At 49.9% G+C, this 24,569-nt stretch overlaps 1 protein-coding gene and 1 long non-coding RNA gene across 3 annotated transcripts in view; one reads left to right on the forward strand and one right to left on the reverse strand.

Moving 5' to 3' along the window:
- Nucleotides 1-12,696, reverse strand: part of GPR157 (G protein-coupled receptor 157) — a 67,096-nt gene extending 54,400 nt beyond the window's left edge. Inside the window, exon 1 of the mRNA XM_043485335.1 lies at nucleotides 12,571-12,696. Within this exon, the coding sequence (XP_043341270.1) occupies nucleotides 12,571-12,581 (11 nt within the window). The 5' untranslated portion in view covers nucleotides 12,582-12,696. The remainder of the gene's footprint in view (nucleotides 1-12,570) is intronic.
- A 49-nt stretch (nucleotides 12,697-12,745) lies between these two features.
- On the forward strand, nucleotides 12,746-18,311 carry LOC122452030. 2 transcript variants are annotated; one of them, XR_006272572.1, is made up of 4 exons: nucleotides 12,746-12,881; nucleotides 15,661-15,747; nucleotides 17,008-17,104; nucleotides 17,625-18,311. It is a non-coding gene; the product is annotated as an uncharacterized LOC122452030 (long non-coding RNA). The 2 variants fall into 2 exon arrangements; XR_006272571.1 differs by having other exon boundaries at nucleotides 17,008-18,311.
- The last annotated feature ends 6,258 nt before the right edge of the window (nucleotides 18,312-24,569 follow it).

Raw genomic sequence — 24,569 nt, forward strand, 5'->3', positions numbered from 1 at the left:
CACTGGTAACGAGTGGGTACGGGTCAGGCAAACTGATGACATCTCACTGCATAGAACAGACCCATAGCAGAGAATGAACCGCCCCAAATATCAACAATGCTGGGACTGGGAAACCATTCTAATACCACAAAAAAGACTTTCCTCTCTTCTTTAAAAGTCCTGGACAAATGGTCACCTTTAATCACTGGACATGTCCTCAGCCCAGAGGGCCACCTGCTACCTCCCAGGCCAGGTGATCACAGGTCAGTATCTTTGCAGGCAACTCTAGGTACAGACCCTAGCTTGGGCGAGCAGCCTGGCTGCCCCAGCTCAAGGGTCCCCATCCTCAGAACTGACTCCTACTGTGGCAGCTACAGAGACCTCCCAGTGAAGTCATGGAGAGGGGGTGGTGACAGTCCTCACAATCATAGCACACGACTTCACCGGTGACAGGTGCTTCCCGGGCATCAACGACCTTTCACATACTTTGTCACGCCCAAATAAATAAGAGCCCTGCCCATTAAAGCAGTCTTTCTGCGTTCCTGACCTGCCAGGCCAGTGGGACACCCAGGAGCCACACGTCCAAGGGTGCAGAGGGATGGGGACCTCACAGGAAGACAGGGCACCAAGGGAAGCTGGGAGCTGACCAAGCCCCCTACCCCGAGCTAAGTCCAGCCAGACTCCATCCCCTACCTCTGCAGACAGGCTGAGGGTCAGGGGTACCTGAGTAGCAGGATTCACAGAGTCACTCCTATGTGGTGAGCCCCCAGAGACTGGAGCTGGGCTGATCGCCCAGCATCTGGGGGTGACCCTGGCTCTGAGCTGCAGACCCTGCAAACAAGGGTCTGGATGTGAGTCCAGCGGAGACAGAGGCTCACCACACTCCCGGAGGTTTTCCTACCACGAGGCTCAGCCGACAGTCAACGGAAACCACCCTGCGGGTTGGGCGGGCGTGAAGGACCAAGCCCAGGCTGACAGTGGCCGCCTTCAGGGAGCTGGGGGTAAGGAGAGAGGGAGACTGGAACAGGCCCAACCCACTAACTTCATCTACCTCAGAACTGCCTGACTTTTTTTTTTTTAACTGTCTTTTAAAAAATTATTTTGATGTGGACCATTTTAAAACTCTTTATTGAATCTGTTACAATTATCACTTCTGTTTTATGTTTCGGTTTTTTGGCCAGGAGGCACATGGGATCTTAGCTCCCAGACCAGGGATTGAACCTGCGCCCCCTGCATTGGCAGGTGAAATCTTAACCACTGGACCCTGCCAGGGAAGTTCCTGAACTGTTTGACATTTTATGAGCATTACTATTAATTTTATAATTTTAAAAGAACATGAAAAAAGATGACTGAGAGCTGAATATCTGGCGTCCAGGCCCCCTTTCCTGGGAACACACCTGGCCTGCTCGGGGCTCTCTGCACGGCCATCTTGCAGGGACTCCGGATCCCGGGCGCCAGACCCCAGAGAGCTGCCCTGGCGAGACCCTGCGAAGACCACAGAGAGAGGGCAGAGGCAATGAGCGAGGGCAGCTCTCTTCTGACAACCTCAGGGAACAAAGACGGCCCAGCCAGGCCAGCAGCCTGGGTGGGAAGGAGGCTGAGGACCCGACACCCCACGTCTCCTGCCGACACTCGCTGAGCAGTTGACTGTCACCATGATGGTCTTTCAGACCAAGACGAGGTTCTGGATCCATTGCTCACCCTGAGGTCCACAATGTGGAGGAAAGTTGTGCACAGTTAAAATGCGTCTACCACACCCCATTCCACCCCTGCCCCCCTCACACCTCTAGGCTCAATGTCTCTGCCCACCCAGTCTGCTCCCAACTGGAACAAGGCCCAGCCTCCTTGAACTGCCATTTTGACCTTCATGCACCCCACTTCAGGCCCACGGAACCCGAGATCTGGTTTTTCCATGTCCAATCAGCTTCTGGTCTGGAGCCAGCATTGTCAGCACCGTTCAACCTCTCACTACTCTCCAACCCCCAGTTCTGGGGGTGAAAGCTTCTGCAGAGCAAACCACTGACAAAATGAAAAGACAACCTACTGAATGGGAGAAAATGTTTGCAATTGATATAACCAATAAGGAGTTAATGTCTAAACTATATAAATAGCTCATTTAGCTCAAAAAATAAATAAATAAATAAAACAATTAAAAATGGGCAGAAGACATGAATAGATACTTTTCTGAAGACATACAGATGGTCAACAGGCACATGAAAAGACACCCCACATCACTATCATCAGAGAAATACAAATCAAAACCACAGGCGAGAGATACCACCTCACACCTGTCAGAATGGCTATCAAAAAGATCACAAATAACAAATATTGGCGAAGATGTGGAGAAAAAGGAACTCTTGCATACTGTTGGTGAGAATGCAAACTGGTGCAGCTATTATGGAAAACAGTATGAAGGTTCCTCAAAAGAGATAAAAATAGAACTATCATAAGGTCAAGCAATTCTACTTCTGGGTATATATACCCCCAAACTGAAAAACACTAATTCAAAAAAATACATGCACCCCAATGTTCCTAGCAGCATTATTTGCGATAGCCAGGATACGGAAGCAACCCAAAAGTCCATCAACAGATGAACAGATAAAGAAGATGTGGTGTATAAACATATAATGCACTTTGCTGTACTTAGCCACTCAGTTGTATCTGACTCTTTCTGACCCCATGGACTGTAGCCCACCAGGCTCCTCTGTCCATGGGGATTCTTCAGGCAAGAATACTGGAGTGGGTTGCCATGTCCTCCTCTAGGGGATCTTCCCAACCCAGGGATCTATTCCAGGTCTCAACATTGCAGGCAGATTCTTTACTCTCTGAGACACTAGGGAAGCCAAGGATTAGCTCAAGGCTGGCCAAATAGGAATTATAAAGGAGGGATGTTTGTGGACCCCAGTCCATCCGCTCTGCTCCTGTCCCCACATACTGATGGCTCATTTTTCCACCTATGCCCCCAAACCATGCCCGATCCCTGATCCACTGAGCTAACCCTGTCCTTAGAAGAATCAGACACGCCAACCAGCAAACTGGCTGGCTGGGCAGGAAACTCAGCCCATTCAGGGGATTTTGCATCTGAGTATAGGGTAAATTTACTGTTTGGCTTAAGCCAAAAGAATGAAGCTCTAATTTGTAAATTTCAGCCACAAACCAGCTCTCTCAAGGAGAATGGGTCTAGGTGGCAGGGAAGGGGGAGAGTTGCCTGAGATCACACACCAGAACCTTCTGCTCACCCTTCTGCAGGCTTTCCTGCCTCCGTGCCTTGCTGGACAGCCTCTCTGTCTTGGGCACCGTCTTTCCAGCTTCAGCAAATGACTTTACATGTCCTTCAAGTTTCAGTCAGCCCTCCTCTCCTGGGGGAGGCATGGTACCTGCCCTGGCTGTAGGCTCCCACGCCCACCCCAAGCATCATCCATCAGCACCCCCAACCTGCTCTCAGAGTCAGGAGGCTCCGTTTGCATGCTCCACTTGTTAACGACCAGGCTGGGCTGCAGGTGCATTGTCTGTACACAAGGACGCACGACACAGGTGAGGCAGGAGATGGGAAAGTGTTTCAAGAACTGTAAGTGTCAGGAATTCTGCTTACACGTTAGATCCTCTGAGTGCACCTAATCGGCAAGTTAATGGTGATTTGGACTCTTCAGAAGTTTGTTGGTTTGGTGCCTGAAACCAGGAATGCTGCAGCCCCAAGGGACCACTCAGTTAGCCCGGGGAAGGTCCACTTAGCTGAGTGCCTGTGCTCAGAGCAGACCTCAGACATCCGGAAACGCCCCCGGGGACTGGGAGAGAATACACTGCTGTTGTTTTAAGCCATCCAGCTTGTGGTCATTCGTTACAGCAGCCACAGGACACTCACATATCCCTGGGGTCATCAGTGAACTCACTGCAACAGGAAGAGGGAGGGGGCCGGGGGCCTGTGGATGAGAAGAGGCCCCCGAGCAGCCTGAACTCCTGCCTCTCCTCAGGGGGTGCTGTCACCCCCAATACTGTGCATTTTCTGTTAATCAATACTTTCCTTGGATAAACCTAGTTACCCCAACTTTACAGCTAGCTGAAACTCAAAATCAAGTAAATGATATGACTAATATTAAATGAAAGCAATGAATCAAAGTTTTGTTTTCAAATGACACCCACACCCTTATTCTGATTTTGGGGTGGGGGCAAGATTGTCCTTGAGATCCACTTATTAGCTCATTCCTTAATCTGCCTGCAATGCAGGAGACCCGGGTTTGATCCCGGGGTTGGGAAGATCCCCTGGAGAAGGGAATGGCAACCCACTCCAGTGTTCTTGCCTGGGGAATTCCATGGACAGAGGGGTCTGGCAGGGTACAGTCCATGGGGTCGCAAAGAGTCGGATACCTGAGTGACTAACACTTTACACACAATGCTGATCAGATATAGGGGGGTTTCATGCCCCACAGTAATTTAGAAGCAGCCACTCAGACGGCAGGAAAAGGCTTGCTGAAATTGGATTCACTGGTGAAACCAAGCAGAGACCAGTGAGGGATGCAGAGCAAAAGTGGACAGGCTCTAAGACACACTCGCCAACACTTAAAAAGAGCACAGGGAGCAAGCTCGGGGCTCAGTGAAGACCTAGAGGGGTGGGATGGGGTGGGGGTGAAGGAGAGGTTCAAGAGGGAGGGGATATGTGTATACATAGAGCTGACTCACTTTGCTCCACAGCAGAAACTAATGCAACATTGTAAAGCAATTATACTCCAATTTAAAAAATGAATAAAAAATAAAGGGGCCCGGGGCCCTGAGGCTGGGGCCTTCAGGCCCTGATTCCACACTCCACAGCCTTGCATCTTCAGAGTGACGATCCAGCTGACAGAAGGTAAAATGGTATTTATTCTGCTTTAAGAAGCATACTGTTCCCTTTGTCCGCCTGTCCCCACAGTGAACTCCAGGCTGGTCCCCCCGCCCACGTTCCCAGGCAGAGGGCATCCCACCCTCTCCTCTTGTTAACTCTGCCCTGGATGCAGCGAGGGGACTGGTGAAGAGCTGAGCACAGGACCCAGAAGGGGCTCACCAAGCGAGCCGGGCTCAGGGACACATAAATGGATGGATAAAGGAACAAGAAGAGATGGGTGGACTTCAGATTTTGATTAAATGTCTGAATTCCTCTCTGGGCTTGGCCCCTCTCTCCGCTGACTGCCTCAAACTCCTGCGGCTCCATTTCTCTTTCAGAAAATTCCTGGGACCATTTAACCATGGAAACAGCCATGACGATATGAGTGGCCCAGAGGGCAGGTCCTCAAAATCCAGGGGGATCAGGAAAAAATGTCAGAAATGCTGCTAGTGTCCTAACTTAAAAAAAAAACCAAAAAACTGTAAATAGCTGGCATGACAAGAAACTATGAGGACAAAAGACTCACAAAATTAGAAATGGTTGTGGGGGACTTCCCTGGTGGTCCAGTGGTTAAGACTCCAAGTTCCCAATGCAGGGGGGCTTCGATTCAATCCCTGGTTGGGAAACTAGATTCCACATCCTGCAGCTAAAGATCCCACATGCCCCAGTGAAGACCTGGGGCAGCCAAATAAATAAATACTTTTTAAAAAAGAAAGAAATGGTGGTGGACAGATCCCTCAGGGCCCATGAGGGTGGGTTCCTGGTGCTCAGGCCCTAGTGCCATCTGCTCCCCTTGGGTATGGACGGGACCTGGGACTCACTTCTAACTGCGAGAAGAGGGCTAAGGTGGTGGATCATGGGTCTTAAAGTGCCTTCACACCATCTGGGTTCTGGGATGCCCTGTAGTCTCTCCCACATCGTGGGGGTGGGGGAAGCAGCAGACTGATTACAGCTGCAGACGCTGAGTCATGCTACCTGCATTCAAGCCATAACTACACTTGTGCCAGGCAGGTAAACCCCCTAAGCCTCAGTTTCCCCATATGTAAAATGGGTACAATAGTAGCTTCCTCACAGCCTTGCTATAAGGATTAAAGAAGGTAATATTTGAAAAGTACTTAGCACAGCACCTGGCATGCAATAAGCTCTCAATAAATGTTTGCTATTTGTGCATTACTTATTCACCTTTTGTTGTCCTGGCTGGACCATAAAGCCCACGTGAGCAGCGATGGTCTGTCTTGCCCGCTATGGCATATAGCCTTGAACATGGGGTGGATCATGGAGTTCGTGTGAACCATGCCATCCTCCGTGAGGCAGGCAGGACGGAAATTTTTTTATTCTAAGAAAGTGAGCTGAGAGATGTTAAATTCTTGCCCAAAAGCACCAAGGAAATGGAGGGTAAAACAAGGACCGTCTGGATCCCAAACAATGTTCTTTCTATTTCTCCACTGCCTTCAACACGCCTTCTAACAAAGTTAATTTGACACATATTTAAGGATAAGTGCTAGCCTCTAGTACAGTAATTAGGCTTAAATGGAAACAATTCACATAAATGAACATAATTAGCACTCTGTATACACACTCAAAGCTTGCATTTCTGGAAGTGTTTGGGAGAAGGTGTGATTCTCTGGTGAAGAGGAGAGAGTGAGAGGCTGGGAAGGGTTTGCTGTCCTTTTTTTTTAATTTGGTGTAGGAGGATGTGGCTGAGGAGTGGCTTGAAGGCAAGTTTCCGAAGTATTCTGGGGTTAAATGGCTTTTGAGGGGATGGGACAGTCCTCAGCATGGGGGCCAAGGTGGTGGTGGGGTTTCTAGAGACATCAGTCCCCAAGGTGCAGGCTCGGTCTGAAATATTACTCTGGGTCTGTCCTCCCTTCTCCCCTGCTAAAAGGCTACCACAGCTGCTGGCTTACCCTAGCAGGGTCTCTCTACATCCCAGCCCACATCCCTCCAATGGCTTGGCCCCTGATCAGGGAGGTGGGCATTAGTGGCAAGAAGACAGCCAGGTAGTACCCAGGGGAAGGAAATTCAGCACAGGCCCCCAACCATTATGTGTTGTTTCTCTGCACATTATGAAGAAGTGTTTCTCTATATTTCCAGGTTGGAGGCAAGGGCTTTGAAGTTGCTTTGGGGTTTGGGCAGGTAATTCTGGGAACCACCACCTGCCTTGCGGTGATCCTGGGGGAGGAACTGCTCCGTGGCTGATGTCGTGGGCCAGGATTTTAAACCTGCTTCACCCCATCACGAGTGGTGGGTTTCATAATCAAAGGGGGTTACAACGGCAGTAGTCACGCACTTTCAAGCCTAGTTTAAATAATTTTGTTGTGAGCTGATGCGACAACCTCAGAAAATGTTTTAATGTCAGGTTTAGGAATCAATTCGGCTCAAGTCAACTAACACCCCTCCTCCAGTATGGACGCCCCTCCCCCACTACAGTCAGGCTAGCTTTTTCGCCTCTGGATGGAACCTCCTGTTCCTCCGCCCACTTTCCCATCTACTGAGTGTCGAAACTCCACTTTCCTCATAGGAAGCTGCGATCAGCCTGAGGCTGATCTGCCAAGTGGAGGATGGGCCAGTCCAGAGGAGGTGATGGCAACTGGGCAGGAGCTGCCCAGACTGGTGCTAAGCGAGGCAGGGAGGCTGGCAGCAGTGACTCAGCACCACTGGCAGGAAGGGACAAGACGAGCATCAAATGACAGGGCGGTAGAGGTCAGGACTAGACTGGTTGACCATGGGTGCCATTTATGGGAGCTGCTGGAGGTCGATTACTGCCTCCGGTGCGTGTGTGCTAAGTTGCTTCAGTCATGTCCAACGCTTTGTGATGCTATGGACTGTAGCCCACCAGGGTCCTCTGTCCATGGAATTTCCCAGCAAGAATACTGGAGTGGGTTGCCAAGCCCTTCTCCAGGGGATCTTCCCCACTCAGGGATCGAACCTGCATCTCTTACCTCTCCTGCATTGGCAGGCGGGTGCTTTACCACTAGCACCACCTGGGAAGCCCATTACCACCTGCCCACAGGCAAGGATATAAAGGATATGGGAGCAGAGAGTATTCTTTCTGCATCCACCCAAGGCATTCTGCTCCACTTAAATATCTGCAACACTAGTTAACAACAACAAATAGGAAAGCAGCGATTTTGGGGAAGGGGAAGAAAGGGATATCTGCAATGCAAAAATCTAACAAACAAAAAAACTTCAAAAACCTCACTACATTCTATCAGTGTAGAGGAAGTTTCTTCTGATTTAGTCCAAGTATTAAACATGCTTGATACCTAACAGTCACCACAGTGCCCTGTTGCATGGTTGATGTACATTATCTAATTGATTTTACACTGTGAAGTAGGTTCTAACACAGGCCCAGCTTTACAGATGAGGAACCAAAACCCAGGCAGGTTAAGCCGTATTTGCAGATTCATGCAGCCAGTGACAGAGACGGGTCTGGCAGGCAAGTCCTTGACTGAAAAGCCATGAGCTTCATGGACTGTGGGGCCCCAGGGGGAACTGAGGTGCCTTTGAAAGGAGAGAAAAGATCCATACCTGCTAATGGACTGCAGCATCTGGCAGCGTTTGCATGGCATCTACAGCCAGACGCTGATTGGGAGCGGACACCCAAGGTCAGCCACCCAAAGCTTTCCCTCCTAAGGACTCTTTTGTCATTGAAACTGGGATTTAAAGTAGTTCTTGCCAGTCCTCCTGACTAACACACACATCAGCCCTGGTTGTCAGACAGCCTAAAACAAAATGATGCTGATTCTATGGGTGCTGGAGCCAGGACTCTCTTCCTCAAGGTGTCTCTGTCTTCTTCCTGCGAGACACAGGCAACCCCGACAGCAAAGGCCACCAGTGCAAACTCGGCAGGAACTGCTAGAGAGCTCTGGGGGAGCCTACACCCACACCACTCCCTGGGGACCTAAATTCCAAGGTCCTTGTCGCTTTTCCGTGATTAAAAACGATGACCAGGGATTCCCTGGTGGCTCAGTGTAAAGAATCCCTGTGCCAGTGCAGGGGGCACAGGTTCGATTCCTGGTCCAGGACGATTCCACCTGCTTCGGAGCAACTAAGCCTGTGCACCACAATTACTGAGCCACACCCTAGAGCCTGGGAGCTGCAACGACCGAAGCCCAGGCATCCTAACACCTGTGTTTCACCACTGCAGTGAGGAGCCGGAGCACAGCAACTAGAGAGCAGTCCCCCCTCTGCGATTAGAGAAAGCACTTGCGCAACAACAAAGGCCCAGGACAGCCAAAAAAAACCACAAAAAACTGAGGATCATAACAGATAACCAACAAGGACCTACCGCATGGCACAGGGAACTGTACTTCATGTTTTGTAATAACCTATAAGGGAAAAGAATCTGAAAATACATATATATATGTACAACTGAATTGCTTTGCTGTACACTTGAAACTACCACAACATTGCAAACGAACTATACTTCAATCAAAACAAAACGAAACCAAAAAAGATATTGCCAAGATTGATGTCAAAACAACAAAAATGAAGATCCTGATCTCCTCGACCTATCTACCTCACAGAGACCAGAGGAGGTACTGTCAGGCACTCTGTGGCTGGGTGGCGGGAGTGGGCCTGGTTACCCAAGATCTGACCAGGTGGAGGTCTGGGGACAAAGACAGGGCATGGGGACAGGCTCTCTGTCCTCCAGCCACCCCTGGGTGGCAAAGAGCTTCAGCCAATTCCACCCCACCCACCCCCCTTCATAAGAACTCTCCACCCAGTCTAACTATGCCATAAATGCATCAGACTCCTAAATATGCCTCATGCATTCCTAATTTTGCTAATGCCATTCCCTTCAATTTACTTTTCCCTCTCCGCAGAATCCTGGTTGCTCTCCCAGGCTCAGATCATATCCCTTCCACTTCCACAGACTGCCTTGGCATCTCCCCAGCCCTATGAGTCCCAGAAATCCATTGCATTTAAAATCCTATTACATCCCCCACTGGGCCTTTAGGTACTCAGCACTGCACAGCAGTCCTATGACATTTCATGTGTCCATCCACCCAACAAATATTTACTAAGCGCGTGCTATATTGTTCTGTCACTTTCCTTGTCCATGCTCTCTCCATCTCCCAAGGTGATTCCTTTCCACCTTCTCAAGCTCTCCCCCAAGCCTCTCCAAGCCCCGCTCTCAGCAACCTCGCCCAGTCTCAAGGTATTAGGTAGTCACTAAGATTCCCCTGCCCTAAACTCTCCCCTATGCTCCAGCTGCCAGCATCCAATACCATCTCCACTTGGGTGTCTAACAGATGACCTACTGTAGCCAGATCAGAACCTTGTAGCCTGTGCCTCCCAGTTTTCCCCGCCTCCATAAATGATTCACCCATCTGTGCAAGCCACAAACATCAGAGTCATCTTTGTCTCTTTTTTTCCCTGCCCATCCTCCCTTGTCCATCCAGCTACAGACTCAACTGGCTCTACCTTCAACAACTATGGTCACTATCCCCTCTGGGCTACAAGCCTCCTGTAGTTACTGTGGTCTCTAGTAGGACCAAGGAATCGCCTCCAGTAGGTACTCCCTAGCTGCCACTCCTGTGTATATTCTCTACACAGCAGCCTGAGCCATTGTTTTAAAACATAAGATCATGACGTTTGTAGCTCAAAAACCTCCAAAGGCTGGGGAACATCACCCTTTCGATTTCATTCTAAATTCTCAGCCCTGCCCAACTTAAACAGTTACCACTCACCTCCAACCTCTCTGGCTTCCTTGTAAATTTCTCAAATGCACCTTTGCACTTGCTGACCCTCCCAGCTAAAAAGCCCTCCCCTCACTTCACTGACTTAACCTCTCCCTCCCAGCAAAACAACACCCCTCCCCAGCACTTCACCCTCCAACTCCTTCACAGCATTTATCATGACCTAACATTATTTGAAATATTTATTTTGTTCATTTATTGCCTCTTTCCTCATCAGATCAGCTGCGCCACTAAAGCAAGGGTCTGCCTGTCTGGCTCACGGGGGTATTCTCAGTGTTAGATGATGCAGGCACACAGCAAGGATTCAATGAATATTTGCTGAATGACTGAATGAATGGGTGCTGACTAGTCATTTTCTTGTTGCCTACGTCTGACCTCCTCTAACCGGAGGCTGAGCAGCCTTTAACCAGGGGCAGCATTTTGTGCGTGGAAATGGCAACCCACTCCAATACTCTTGCCTGGAAAATCCCACGGACTTAGAAGCCCGGTAGACTATAGTCTGTGGGATCGCAAAGAGTCGGACATGACTGAGCGACTTCACTTTCATTTTCCTGTACCTGCCAGCCCAGGAGCCAGTTACAAGGGCAGGTTCAGGGCTGGGGAAGACCTGCTTGTACCATCAATGGGAAGTGCTGCCTGGCGTGCGGTGAAGAGAAGGACCCGAAGCCAGTCTAGGTTTTGCATCATTGATTTGTGATGGGTGCCAAGGGGTGAGGCATAAAAATGCAGTTCTTGGGGACACCCAGCCTGGTAACCAAGGGATTCTTGAGGCCAGAGAGAAAGATGGATTGGCAGGTGGCGCAGGACAGTCTCGGCCAATCCTCAAGCTTGGGAAGCTCAGGAAACAAGCCACTAACCCACAGGGCAGCTGATGCCAGTGGCCTCAGGGCACCAGCCAATGTCCCCATCAGCTCTCTGCTCTTGGATAGATCTTCAAGGGGAATAACATGGAGTACAGGAGAACCGCCTCCTGCCTAGCCGCCCTCCCCCCCCCCCATCTCAGCCACTGCCATACAGAGGCTCAGGGGAGCGGCCATTGTCGCAGAGATCTCTCAGACCTGGAGGCAGAGGCAGAACTGGCCCCACATACCTCACAGGGAGCCATTTTGCCTTCCTGACATGATTTCTGCCCAGAAGAGCTCCACAGGCACTTATCCAGGACTCCCAGCCACTTCCTGCTGCAGGAAACTAGCGAGGGTGTATGGGGGACTGGGGGCGCCAGCGCTCTGGGTCTGTCTGCCCAGCATGCTGTGCCTTTGCTCTGTGCCCCACTGGCACAGAAACCGTGAAGGCACTGGCATAGGTCCCTTATGAGGTGCCAGCCTCATCCACCTAAACTAAGAGCGGGAGTCCATGCATGGCTCCTGTGCCTACCAGGAAGGTGAACTACCGGAAGTGCCATCCTGACCCGGAAGTGCCATCCTGACCCGCGGCCCCAAGCCCCGACAGCATTCCCACCAGCTGGGAGCCGGGGGCAAAGAGACACTGGGATGGGGAGGAGGAGGAGGAGGAGGAGGAGGAGGAGGAGGAGGAGGACAGCCCTCCGGGACTGGAAGTTTGAAACCCCTTCTCCTGTTCCTCTCTTTAAAACACGAACTGGCGGGCTGGACTTCTTATATAACACTTCTTTAGTGACTGAAGCACTTGTCACAACCACCTTGGGGGCCTAGCTTCAATGCCCCCACTTTCAGGAAGTCAAGGTATTTACTCAGATAGCACGTGGCTGAGCAGCGGCAGTAAAACCAGAGTCCCCATTTCCACTCTTAGACCAGTGAGCCCTCCTGCACCCACGACGGAGACTGAGGAGGAGAAAAATAACCAGCCATGCAAAATTAAAAAAAAAAAAAAAAAATCCTTTCTTACCAAAGATTATGAAATCAAAGAGCATTTTGTTGTTTCTTGGACGTTCTTCTTACTACTCTGAGGCCGCACAATTCAACAGGCTTCTCTTTATTGTTGTTAAAGTACTTGTTCTAGCTCCTGCCTCCTTTACCAACTTTCACACCGATCGAGAACGCAAGCGTTTACCTGGGCTCCATCCTTGGACGGCGAACGGATGGTGCAGGCTTCCGGCCTCCTCCTCCCCGGGGTTTGGCTCCAAGGCTCCGGCAAAATCTCGAAATCACCCCGGATCGGCGCGGCCACTGAGGGAAGCAGCCCGGCTCTGAACAAGCCCAGGCAAGCCCAGGCAGAGCCCGCTTCGCGGTCCTTCCTCCTGCGCGAACCACCCGGCCCCGGGGCGTGAGACGCGTCTCTCTGGCCCCAGATCCATGGAGTCGTCTCGCTCCAGACGGACGGAGCCGACCCTCTCCTCCACCTGAGAAGGAAAAGGGCTGCAGGTAGGGCGCGGAGGGGCGGGTGGGGGCGGCGCCAGCCCGCAGGGAACGGGGCGGGCGCTGCAACCACCCTGGTCACGTCGGGGTGGGGTGTGCTCTAGGACAGAAAACTCGGGTTCCGCGGCGGGGCGCGCTGCCGGGGCACCAAGCGCGCTCCGCGGTGGAGCCGATCCCCCGCTAGGCACCGGGTCCCGGCCCCTCCACCACTGCCGCTCGCGGGGATTGGTGCGTCCTCTGCGACAGTGCGGACACCGGGGCGCCCCTCATCTCCTCCCGGTGCGCGTTCCCGGAGCCGACGACCGGACTCCACGGCCATCGCGACTCTTCCGGGAGCTTCTTGCTTCTCTGCGGCGGGACCGAAGCCCAGGCAGGCCGAGGGGGCCTGTAAGAAAGCAAATGAAACCATGGGGCCCGCTCGCCGCAATGCCCAACACGCGGGCCTCAACCCCAGAAAGAGGCAAGGAGAAACCGCGTCCCGAGCGCGGATGAGGGAGGTGTCCAGGGTCTGGACCTGTCGTGTCCAGGACATAGCCAGCCCGGAGAGCTGGGAGGATCTAACAGTCCCGATTCGAGGAGACGGGGAAGGACTTCTAGTGCCAGAATCAGGCACCCGGCTAGGGCCACCGCCCGCTGGCGCCCCGCCCCCACTCACCGCGCCCCCAAGTTCCGGCGCTGCTTGCAGCCGAGGTGCCTCGGCTCGCGCGTCCAGGGGCGCAGAGGCGGGTGGCGGTCATCGCCGAGGTGCGGCACCGGAGAGTTGGGCGCGCCGGGCGGGGACCGCGCGGGGCAGGGCTTGGCTGAGCCGAGGGGCTGGGCGCAGCCCCCAGCAACTGCCTTACCGGCCCCCGGAGGCACGGATGCGGACGCGGTGAGGCGCCGGGCAGCTCGCGAGTTGCGCGCCTCCCTTTCCTCGCTGTTTCTACACTGCCCTGCGCAGGCCGCGGTTGATGGGGACACATGTGCAGCGGTGGCCCAGAAGACGCCCTTCTCTGTTGTGGGGAGGGGACTCCCCAGCCACCATCCCACCCCCAACCACCATAGATCCCACCCAATCCGACCAGGTTTGGACCTGGGACCCTTGGAAGACAAACTGCCCTGCGGCCCGCGTGGCCTGGTATGAAGGAAAGAGGAGTTTCCCAGGCCTCCCCCTGCAAGAGTTCTGCGCTCAGGGCTGTTCTGAAATCGCTTTCTCCGAGGCAAACCCTCTTAGCAAACTCACAGTTGGGGTACTCTGCCCGTGATGCACCGAGACCCTGCAGGCACTTGTTTCCTCCACAGGGACACAACTGAAGGACTAGGGTCTTCTTGGCCCCGTGGGACTCGTGCATCTTGCACTGGGAGAAGGTGGTCCTTGGAGGGAAGTGGCCGCCCCCCCCCAAGCATGTCATCACATGCACACTGTAGGGAGCAAGTGAGGCCAGCTCTGAGCTGACCCCATTTGACAGATGACAGTCCCCAGCTCACAGGGATGAGTCTGCATGGAGCCCATGTTCCCAGCCTTTTCCAGGGATTTTAGAATAGTCCTAGAGAAGGAAAGAGTCGGTCAGAATGCCCAGATGCACTGGATAGCTACCTTTCCCCACAGGGGCAGTGGGGGAGAGGACCATTTCCCACCCACCCTTCCCCCAGGGTGGCCATCACTGTGGGGTAGCTTGAGTGGGGAAGGCCTTTGCAGATCCTCAAAGATTCAGGAGGATTTAATGAGGCCAAGGTTTCCCTGGTGGCTCAAACAGTAAAGAGTCTGCCTGCCATGCAGCAGACCCAAGTTTGATCCCTGGGTGGGGAAGATCCCCTGGAAAAGAGAATGGCAACCCACTCCAGTATCCTTGCCTGGAGAATCCCACGGACAGAGGAGCATGGTGGGCTATATATTCAATGGGGTCACAAAGACTGAGCGAGTAATACTTTCTTTTCAATGAGGTCAGTGGCTCTGGAGGTGGCACAGGCGACAGAAGGGAAAAGCTGGTTCTAATCCTGATTCTGTGTGTGACCTCGGGGAATAGTAATAATAAAGCTAACTCACACTGAGTGCTCAATGTGCCAGAAAGAAAGTAAGTGAAGTCACTTAGTCTTGTCCGACTCTTTCTGACCCCATGGACTGTAGCCTGCCAGGCTCCTCCGTCTATGGGATTTTCCAGGCGAGAATACTGGAGTGGGTTGTCATTTCCTTCTCCAGGGGATGGCTTCCCTGGTGGCTCAGACGGTAGTCTGCCTGCAGTGCGGGAGACACAGTGTGCCAGGCATCAACCTAAATCCACCCTAGATAATAATCTCTTTCAATTCTCAAATCAGTCCTGTGAGACACATACTAGTACTACCCCATATCCAAAAAAAGCTGAGGACCAGAGAGGTCAAACTTGGCCACCATCACCAGGGGGAGAATGAAGTGGAACCAGGACCCATATTCATTCCTTTCTGACCCCCAAGCCGCACTCCTTAAGCAACTGCATCTGGCCTCAATTTGGCAAATTTCTTAGCCTCTCCACGCCTTGGTGTTCTCGTGTGTACAGACAGCATTGGACTCACGGTATGGACTCAATATATGTTGGTGGAATGAATGAATGACCCCCACACCCCTCAAGGTGGTTGTAAAGACTGCAGTAAATGGAGTTGCTGCACACAGCAGGCACTTCCGTGCCTTCATCAGCTTACCTAAGGAACCTCTGTGGAGCCCTGGGCCCAAGGAAGCTATAGTTCCCTGCTCCACACCTATGGCCATTTGGGAGCATTTCCAGCTGAGACCTCCACCCTCACTGGTCCTTTCTTCTCCCTTTCCTTTCAGAGCCACCAAAATGCCTTGACCTGGGCGGCTGACAGATGAAGGAGTACATTTGGGAGACTCCAGACTCCAGTAACTAGAGGACCTGAAGTAAGATTTATATCCACTTTTCCATTCAGAGAGGCCAAAACACATTCAGGCCTCTTTTTTTTTCTTAATCATGTTTGTGTAAGTGAGGACTGGTTTATAAAGGCGTCTCCATATGTCAGTCTGTCTCACCGAGGGTGTTCAGCCCATCTGTATTTCCCCTAGAATTCATCCCACACCCAGATGTACACACACCCCTGACTAGCAAGCAAGGGCACTATAGAGAAAGGGGGCTACAGAAGTAGCATGCAGAAGCTTCAATTTATGCCCCCAACCCAGACACAGCTTAAAACAGTGCACTCGGGAGGCATTCATGTCTTAAGTTTAACCACGGAAGCCCAAGGAGTCCTACCTTCCGAATCAGTCTATGAGATTGATCTTGTCCAAAAATGTGAATTTAAAAAAAAAAAGAAGGCTAGGGACTTCCCTGGTGGTCCAGTGGCTAAGACTCCATGCTGCCAGCGCAGGGGACCCGAGTTTAATCGCTGGTCAGGGAACTAGATCCCACATGCTGAAACCAAAGATCCTGCATGCCGCAACTAAGAACTGACAAAGCCAAATAAATATTTTTAAAAATTAAAAAAGGATAGTAATATCCTAGGATTACATCATACTAATGGTTGCACAATTTTGTGAATCTAGTCTCCCTCCATATCTAAGGGGGGGGTTCAGTTCCAGGGCCCTCTTAAGATCCTCAAATTTGAAGATGTTCATGGTAAAGAACCCGCCTGCCAATGCAGGAGACCTAAGAGACTCAGGTTCAATCCCTGGGTTGGGAAGATTTCCTGGGGAAGGAAATCCCAACCCACTCCAGTATTCCTGCTAAGATAATCCCATGGACAGAGGAGCCTGGCAGGCTACAGCCCGTAGGGCCACAAAGAGTCAGACATGACTGAAGTGACTTAGCACACACGAAAGTTCCTTACATAAAATAAGGTAGTATTATATTTTAATATAACCTATGCACAGTCTCCTGTATACTTTAAATCATCTCTAGATCACTCATAACACCTGATACAATATAAACACAATGTAAATAAGTATAGCATTGTGTTAGTCACTCAGTCGTGTCTGACTCTTGGCGACCCTGTGGACTGTAGCCCGCTAGGCTCCTCTGTTCACGGAATTCTCCAGGCAGGAATACTGGATTGGGTAGACATTTAAGTTTAATGCAAATGATATGTAAATAGTTGCTGGCCACTGGCAAATTCAAATTTTGCTTTTTGGAACTTTCTGGAAATAGTTTCTTTTGATTTTTTTCAGTCAACTGTCAGTTGAATTCATACAACAGATATGGATACAGAACCCATGGATACTACTGGAGCCCACCAAACTGTACTTTTAAGTGGTGAAATTTATGGTATGTAAGTTATATCTCGGTAGAGGGAAAAAGGGGACACCATTCTTCTTAGTGGCCCAAAATAAATGGCATGAACCCAGCAGGCTTCTGAAAGCCCCAGCACTTTTTTTTTTTTTTTTGGCCCAAGCACTCTTGATAAATACTAACTCCCCTGACTCAGAAGATTCCTTGGTGGTTCAGTGGTTAAGACTTAGTGTTCCACTGCAGGGGCTGTGGGTTCGATACCTGGTTGGGGAACTGTGATCCCGTATGCCACAGGAAACAATAAAAATAAATAAATAAATTGGGCCAAGATACAAAAAAAATCTAATCCTGGTGTAGGTAACACAAGGGAGTCAGGCATCCTGTGGCTGTTCTGCCTGGCCCTGGCAGGTACTGACAAGTCCAAAGTAGCCTGTCTTTTATGCCCTCGAAGACAGGACTGTGGTGACACGGGGTCTGAGACTGGACCCTGCAAGAGAAAGGGGGCTTGGTGGTGGGGAGGACTTGCCTATTGCAACCCTGCATCTGTGAGTGACAGATGTTGCTGCCATATTGGTGAACAAGGATGCTGCAATCATCAAGCCATCACATGACAGCCACCTGGACCATAAGGCCTGAGGGAACTCAGGATGGAGGCAGGAAGCACCCCCTCCCCAGCTAGAAGTCAACCGCTGCAGCCACCACCTGGGAGCACCCTGAGGAGACTCGGGATGAGAAAACATGGGATTCTGGGCCCAGAGAGCTGAGGGCATACCAAGGAATGACGTCAGCAAGCCCAGACTTTTGCATCTTTCCCATGCATAGCAAAGCACTAAATTCCTTAACTTGAGATGGCTGGGGTTCTTTAACAGTAAGGTGGCTCAGTAGTAAAGAATCCGCCTGCCAGTGCATGAGACGAGGGTTTGATCCCTGAGTTGGGAAGATCCCTGGAGGAAGGCATGGCAACCTACTCCAGTATTCTTGCCTGGGGAATTCCATGGACAGAGGAGCCTGGTGGGCTATAGTCCATGGGGTCGCAAAAGAGTCGGACACGACTGAACAACTCAACAACAACAATAGCAGCAATATTTTGATGTCTGACTTCTTGGTCTTTGTTGCAGAAACTCCTGTGTATCCTAGCTCCTCGCTTGCCTCTTTGGAGCAGTCCTGCAGGACTATCTGAGAGGTTATGTTCTGGGCCTAAGTTGTTAGGCCCAGCCAAATAAAACATAACTCTCAGCTCTGATGTTGTGCATTTTTTTTTCAGTTGATATATCAGAGAGCCATTTGGTGGGCCCATGGTGGATGGGCCAGTGTGGGGACCTATGTGTAGCCTGTGGGGGTGCTCCAGGGAGCCTGCCTAGCCCTTGCAAAGCCCTTGTGTCAGCAAGTACACTCTTCAAAACCCCACTTCTGAATAAGGAAGCGCAACTTGACTTGTTGGGTTGGTGAAGAAATCGCCACTGAATTAAAAATAGCAAATAAATGTAAGAAGTCAAAATGCTGTACAGAGGGGAGAATTACTTTTAAGTGTTTACTCATGGCTATGCTGACTGGGCATTTTAAATAAACATAGCTTTACGTTTCTCCAGCTCCTAAAGTTGCCCTGTGGCTTGTGCATCAAATTCACCTTTTTTTCTAATTGAGGACAGAGAGAGGCCTAATTATTCTTAGGAGATAGCCCTATGGAACAGTTGATCAACTGATAGATCAAACACTTTGTTTCTTTTTTACTTTTTTATTTCTTGGCTGCACTGCATGGCTTGCAGGATCTTAGTTTCCCCAACCAGGGATCGAACCTGGGCCTCCTGCAGTGGAAGCACAGAGTCCTAACCACTGGAAAGTGAAAGTGAAAATCACTCAGTTGTGTCCGAGTCTTTGCAACCCCATGGACTATATAGTCCATGGAATTCTCCAGGCCTGAATACTGGAGTGGGTAGCCTTTCCCTTCTCCAGGGGATCTTTTCAACCCAGGGATTGAACCCAGGTCTCCTGCATTGCAGGCAGATTCTTTATCAGCTGAGCCACAAGGGAAGCCCAAGAATACTGGAGTGGGTAGCCTATCCCTTCTCCAGTGGATCTTCCCAACCCAGGAATCGAACCAGGGTCTCCTGCATTGCAGGTGGATTCTTTACCAACTAAGTTATCAGGGAAGCCCCAACCTAACCACTGGACCACCATGGAATTCCCATAAGCATTTTATTTCTGATGTAGATAACTGCCTTATTCTATTGATTAATTAGAAAGGAAAACAAAAAGAGGAAAAGTCAACCCACGCCAGAAGGAAAAGTGGCTTGTCCTATAGAAGAGAGGGTCATCCTTGGAGGGTTGGTTGAACACAGTTCCACACCTGGGCTTTGAGGTTGTTGCGTGGGGAATGTTATAGAAATGCCAAGGACATGGGGCTTCCCTGGAGATCCAGGGGTTAAGATTCTGTACTTCCAATTTAAAGGGCATGGATTTGATCCCTGATTGGGGAACTAAGATCCCACATGCTGCGAAGCATGGCCAAAAAAAAAGAAAAAAATGCCAAGGACAGGTTAGGGCCCCCAGGAAATGGGACAGATGTTAAAGAGATACAGTAATTGGTGGAATGGGCCACCCACCTAAAGTAAGTCTACCCCCAAAGGAATGCTGAGGTCAACGAGAAAGCCAGAAAGCCTCCCAGATCCTAGAATATATAGACATCCCAACATAGGACCATGGGGATGATGCTTATGAATGATGCCTCAGGCCCCTGTACTTACTGAAACCCCTTCTCTGGCGGGCCACACCAACACCCGTTCTCAATCCTCTGGGCGAATGCTGCCAAGTTCTGTATTTGCAGTCATCGCCCCTTTCCCCTTAGTTTGCCAGGTTAGCATCACCTCTATCTTCTATATATAGAAAGAATGCTTAGCACAGCCTTCAGAAAACCATGTGTAGCAAGCATCTGGAAGAGATAAAGGGCACTCACAGGACATCTTTGCTGGAGCTGGGTCTCCTTCCCTAGTAGGAACGCCTTGGGAGAGCAGCTGCTTTGCGCCTCCAGGGAGCTGGAGAAGCCAAGAAGCAAAGCAGTTGTGAAAACCAATGCAATTCCAGCACCAGGTGTGCAGGGAAGTGGCCTACAGGTGCCCAGCAGGTCTGCTCCAGTCTCCCTCATCAGCCTTCTCTCCAAAGAGGGATTTTGCTGGGAGGGACTTCTCCTTTGAGTTAAGGCATTGTAGTCCTCAGGAGATGCCTGAGAGGACGTGTACCTTCCAGAGACCGGTGGGCACTGGTGTCCCCAACAGAATCTATCAGTACAGACTTCCAGGGTGGAAGACAGAGATGGGCAGATGCAACCGAATGTGGTGCTCAGGCCACCGGGCTGAGCACAGGCTCTAAGCGGAGGCTCCTTAATGACCTGGAGTCCCTCGGAGCTTCCAAGGTAGCCTGGGAGACCTGTGGGGTGAAGGCCAGAGGAGAGGGAGCATCAGAGACAATCTGGACCCATTTTCACATTTTTATCAGCCTTATCTTACTCCTCTGGTTTTGAAGAAAAACCTAATTTGTACTTTTCTTTAAAAACCACTTATGTCTGGTCCACTCCCTGTTGTCAAATAGGCACATTTATCACACAGACGGAAGCCTGGTGTCTCTGAGAACTTGAACGGACTGTTTACAATACTGGGGCTGCAGGACAAGGTGACCTTCAGATCACAAAGGGGCAGTGCTTTGCGTGCGGCGGGGCCATTCAGAGGACGTGAGGTATCCAGGCCAATGCCGCGTCTAAGGCAACCTGGGAGTTTACAGGATGGAGAGATGTCAAGACAGGATTAGAAAAATGCATTTTAAACATTTAAAATTTAATGCTCTTAGAAGTAAGTCATACAGAGAAAGACAAATGTCCTATGATATCACCCATATGAAGAATCTGATAAAAAATGATATGAATGAACTTATAAAACAGACTCACAGATTCAAAAACAATTTTGTCCCCAAAGGGGAAAGGTAGGGGGGAATAAATTGGGAACTTGGGGTTGACATATATACACTACTATATATAAAATAGATAATGATATTCTATAATAACATATGTGTGAAAAGAATGAATATATGTATGTGTGTGCATGTGTGCTAAGTCGCTTCAGTCACGTCTGACTCTTTATGGACTCTTTGTAGACTATAGCTCACCAGACTCCTCTGTCCATGGAATTTTCCAGGCAAGAGTACTGGAGTGGGTTGCCAAGCCTTTCCCCCAGGGGATCTTCCACACCAAGGGATCAAACACGCATCTCTACATCTCCTGCATTGGCAGGTGGGTTTTTAATCACTAGTGTCACCTGAGAAGCCCTGAATATATATATATATGACAGTGAAAGAGAAAGTGTTAGTCTCTCAGTCATGTCCGACTTTTTGCAACCCCATGGATTGTATTCCGCCAGGTTCCTCTGTCTATGGGATTCTCCAGGCAAGAAGACTGGAGTGGTAGTCATTCCCTTCTCCAGGGGATCTTTCCAACTCAGGGCTCGAACCTGGGTCTCCTTCATTGTAGGCAGATTCTTCACCATCTAAGCCACCAGGGAAGCCCAAATATGTATAACTAAATCATTATACTATACACCTAAAACTAACACAACACTGTAAATCAATTAAGTGAAAGTGCAAGTTGCTCATTCGTGTCCGACTCTTTGCGACCCCATGGAATATACAGTCCATGGAATTCTCCAGGCCAAAATACTGGAGTAGGTAGCCTTTTCCTTCTCCAGGGGATCTTCCCAACCCAGGGATCGAACCCAGGTCTCTCACATTGAGGCAGATTCTTTACCAGCTGAGCTGCAAGGGAAACCCAAGAAAACTGGAGTGGGGAGCCTATCCCTTCTCCAGTGGATCTTCCTGACCCAGGAATTGAACCGGGGTCTCCTGCATTGCAGGTGGATTCTTTACCAACTGAGCTACTAGGGAAGCCCTGTAAATGAATTATACTCCAATAAAATGAAAAAATACTACAATAAGTCAAATGGTTTTAATACACACGCAACTCAAATATAAGAGAATTGCACTGTATACTAGAAATGACTTTAAAAATCTAAACATCTTTTTTGAACATGGAGCCCAGGCCAGATGTCTCAGCCCCAGAAGACAGACCCTGGAGCAAGTTGCCCCAAGAAAACAAGTGACAGGTACTGACAGGGCACTGCAGCAGGCATCTGAGCCCCAGGACAGGACAGGTCAAGTTCTAGGTGCACTTATAAACTCAAGGGACCTGGCACACCGGCAGGATGTCGAGTACCCACTCTTGACCAGGCTTGACTCAAGGAAGAAGGAGCCAAAGGTAGACCTGGAACCATTAAGTGTCAATGAGAAGTGACCCTGTCCCTCAGTGCTCTGCCACCCAATTGTCATACGCTGAAATGCTATTGCTTTTTTTAACTGAAGTATACTTGATTTCCAAATTTCAGCCAAGTGATTCAGTTATACACATATATATTCTTTTCCAGATTCTTTTCCATTATAGGGCTTCCCTGGTGGCTCAGCTGGTAAAGAATCTGCCTGCAATGCGGGAGACCTGGGTTTGATCCCTGGGTTAGGAAGATCCCCTGGAGAAGGAAAAGGCTACCCACTCCAGTATTTTGGCCTGGAGAATTCCATGGACTGTGCAGTCCACAGGATCGAAAAGAGTCGGACATGACTTTCACTTTCACTTTTCATTATAGGTTATTACAAGATATTGAATATAGTTTCCTGTGCTATACAGTAGGTCCTTGTGGTTTATATATATAGGAGTGTGTATCTGTTAATCCCAAATTCCTAATTTATCCCTCCCCCCTAAATTCTATTGACTTTTTAAAAAATATTTCCCAAAGAGCCAGCATTTCATTTATTTACTTATCTACTTATTGGCTGAGTGGCATGTGGATCTTAGTTCCCCAACCAGAGATTGATCTTTCTCCCTGTATTGGAAGTGCGGAGTCTTAACCACTGGACCACCAGGGAAGTCCCTCTATTGATTTTTTAATGGCAAGTATCAGGGGACTTCCCTGGTGGTCCAGGGGTTAAGAATATGCCTTGCAATTCAAGGGGTGCAGGTTCAATCCCTGGTCGAGGAACTAAGATCCCACAAGCCTTGAAGCAACTAAGCCCTCCTATGGCAACCACTGAAGGCCTCGCGCCCTGGATCCCACACAACACAACTAGTCCAAGCGCCCCATTGAAGGATCCTGCACGAGGCCAACAGAGATCCCACGTGCTGCAACTAAGACTCAATGCTACCAAATAAGTAAATATTTTGAAATAAATAAGCAAAGGCAAGGATCATACCCTCTATTATGTGTACCTACTCCCAGCTCATATTTTCATGTCAGTGGATGCTTGTTGGGTTGAATCAAATTATCAAAGAATTCTTTGGGAGAAATAATTTTATACCACTAGAGTCAAAAAGTTATGTGTTGTCTATTGGTCCTATTTGAGATGTCCCCAGTCACATTTCTTGGTTAAATTTCTCCACTTCTGTCAAGTTAACCTGCACCTAACAAGGGGTCTGGCAGCTCCCTTGCTCTATGGCAGTTACATTGACAAGCCCATGCAGTGTGCTAACGACATAGTCTTACACCCACCCCAAACTGGAGAATTAAGAACTCCAGAACCCCCGGGCAGGACAGCATGCCATCTAAAAAGCATATTTTACCATAGAGAGCGAAGGTCACCTCATGACACAAGAAAATGAGCTGTCTTTTAGATAACCGCAATAATTCACCTCTGAGTAGCTGAAGGTCATTAGCAAGAAACATTTTAGTCTCAAGGGTATTCAGGTTGGTCTTCCTCACAACTGCAAATCAGCATTAAACAAGTGGGACCACTGGGGAAAACAGGGAACTCACTGGGCATGAGACGATGAACTGAGATGCGGAATAGAAATCCCCAAACAAGGACAGAAAGACAGATCATCAGGGGAGAGATCGGTGGGGAAAAAATGAGGCCAAACCCAGTGGCTGATTCACATGGACTCCTGTCTGGGTTTGCTACTGTCCTTCTGTAACATCCCCCAAACAAGAGGTGGGCATAAGGACCCACTTGAAACCCCAGGGTGAGCTGAAGCTCCTACAAATGGACCAGTATGCCCAGTGCAGGGTTGCTGGTGGTCCAGCCACCTGTCCTTTGCCACGCTGTTCAAGGATGGCCAGCTCTCCCTGTGAATTTTGTGAGATTTCCTCAGATAACAGAGGCACAAATGACTCATTAAGCCTACTCTAAGAACTGCGAACAAAGAAAACCACAGCACACCTCTCTGTATTGAATTCCCCAAGACTTTTCTAAGAAGCCAAAATGAAATGTGGGAGAACCCAGGAGATGACACACATCCTGAATGGCAGGGAAATTTCTCAGTAAACTTTCTGTTTTATTGGTCAAAACAAAATCCTGAAAAACTCTTCTGCCTGAATGCATGCTGCTGCTGCTGCTAAGTTGCCTCAGTCGTGTCCAACTCTGTGCGACCCCATAGACGGCAGCCCACCAGGCTCCTCTGTCCCTGGGATTCCCC

This window comes from Cervus canadensis, chromosome 13 (assembly GCF_019320065.1).
Source record: "Cervus canadensis isolate Bull #8, Minnesota chromosome 13, ASM1932006v1, whole genome shotgun sequence".
In the NCBI taxonomy this organism is placed as follows: Eukaryota; Metazoa; Chordata; class Mammalia; order Artiodactyla; family Cervidae; genus Cervus; species Cervus canadensis.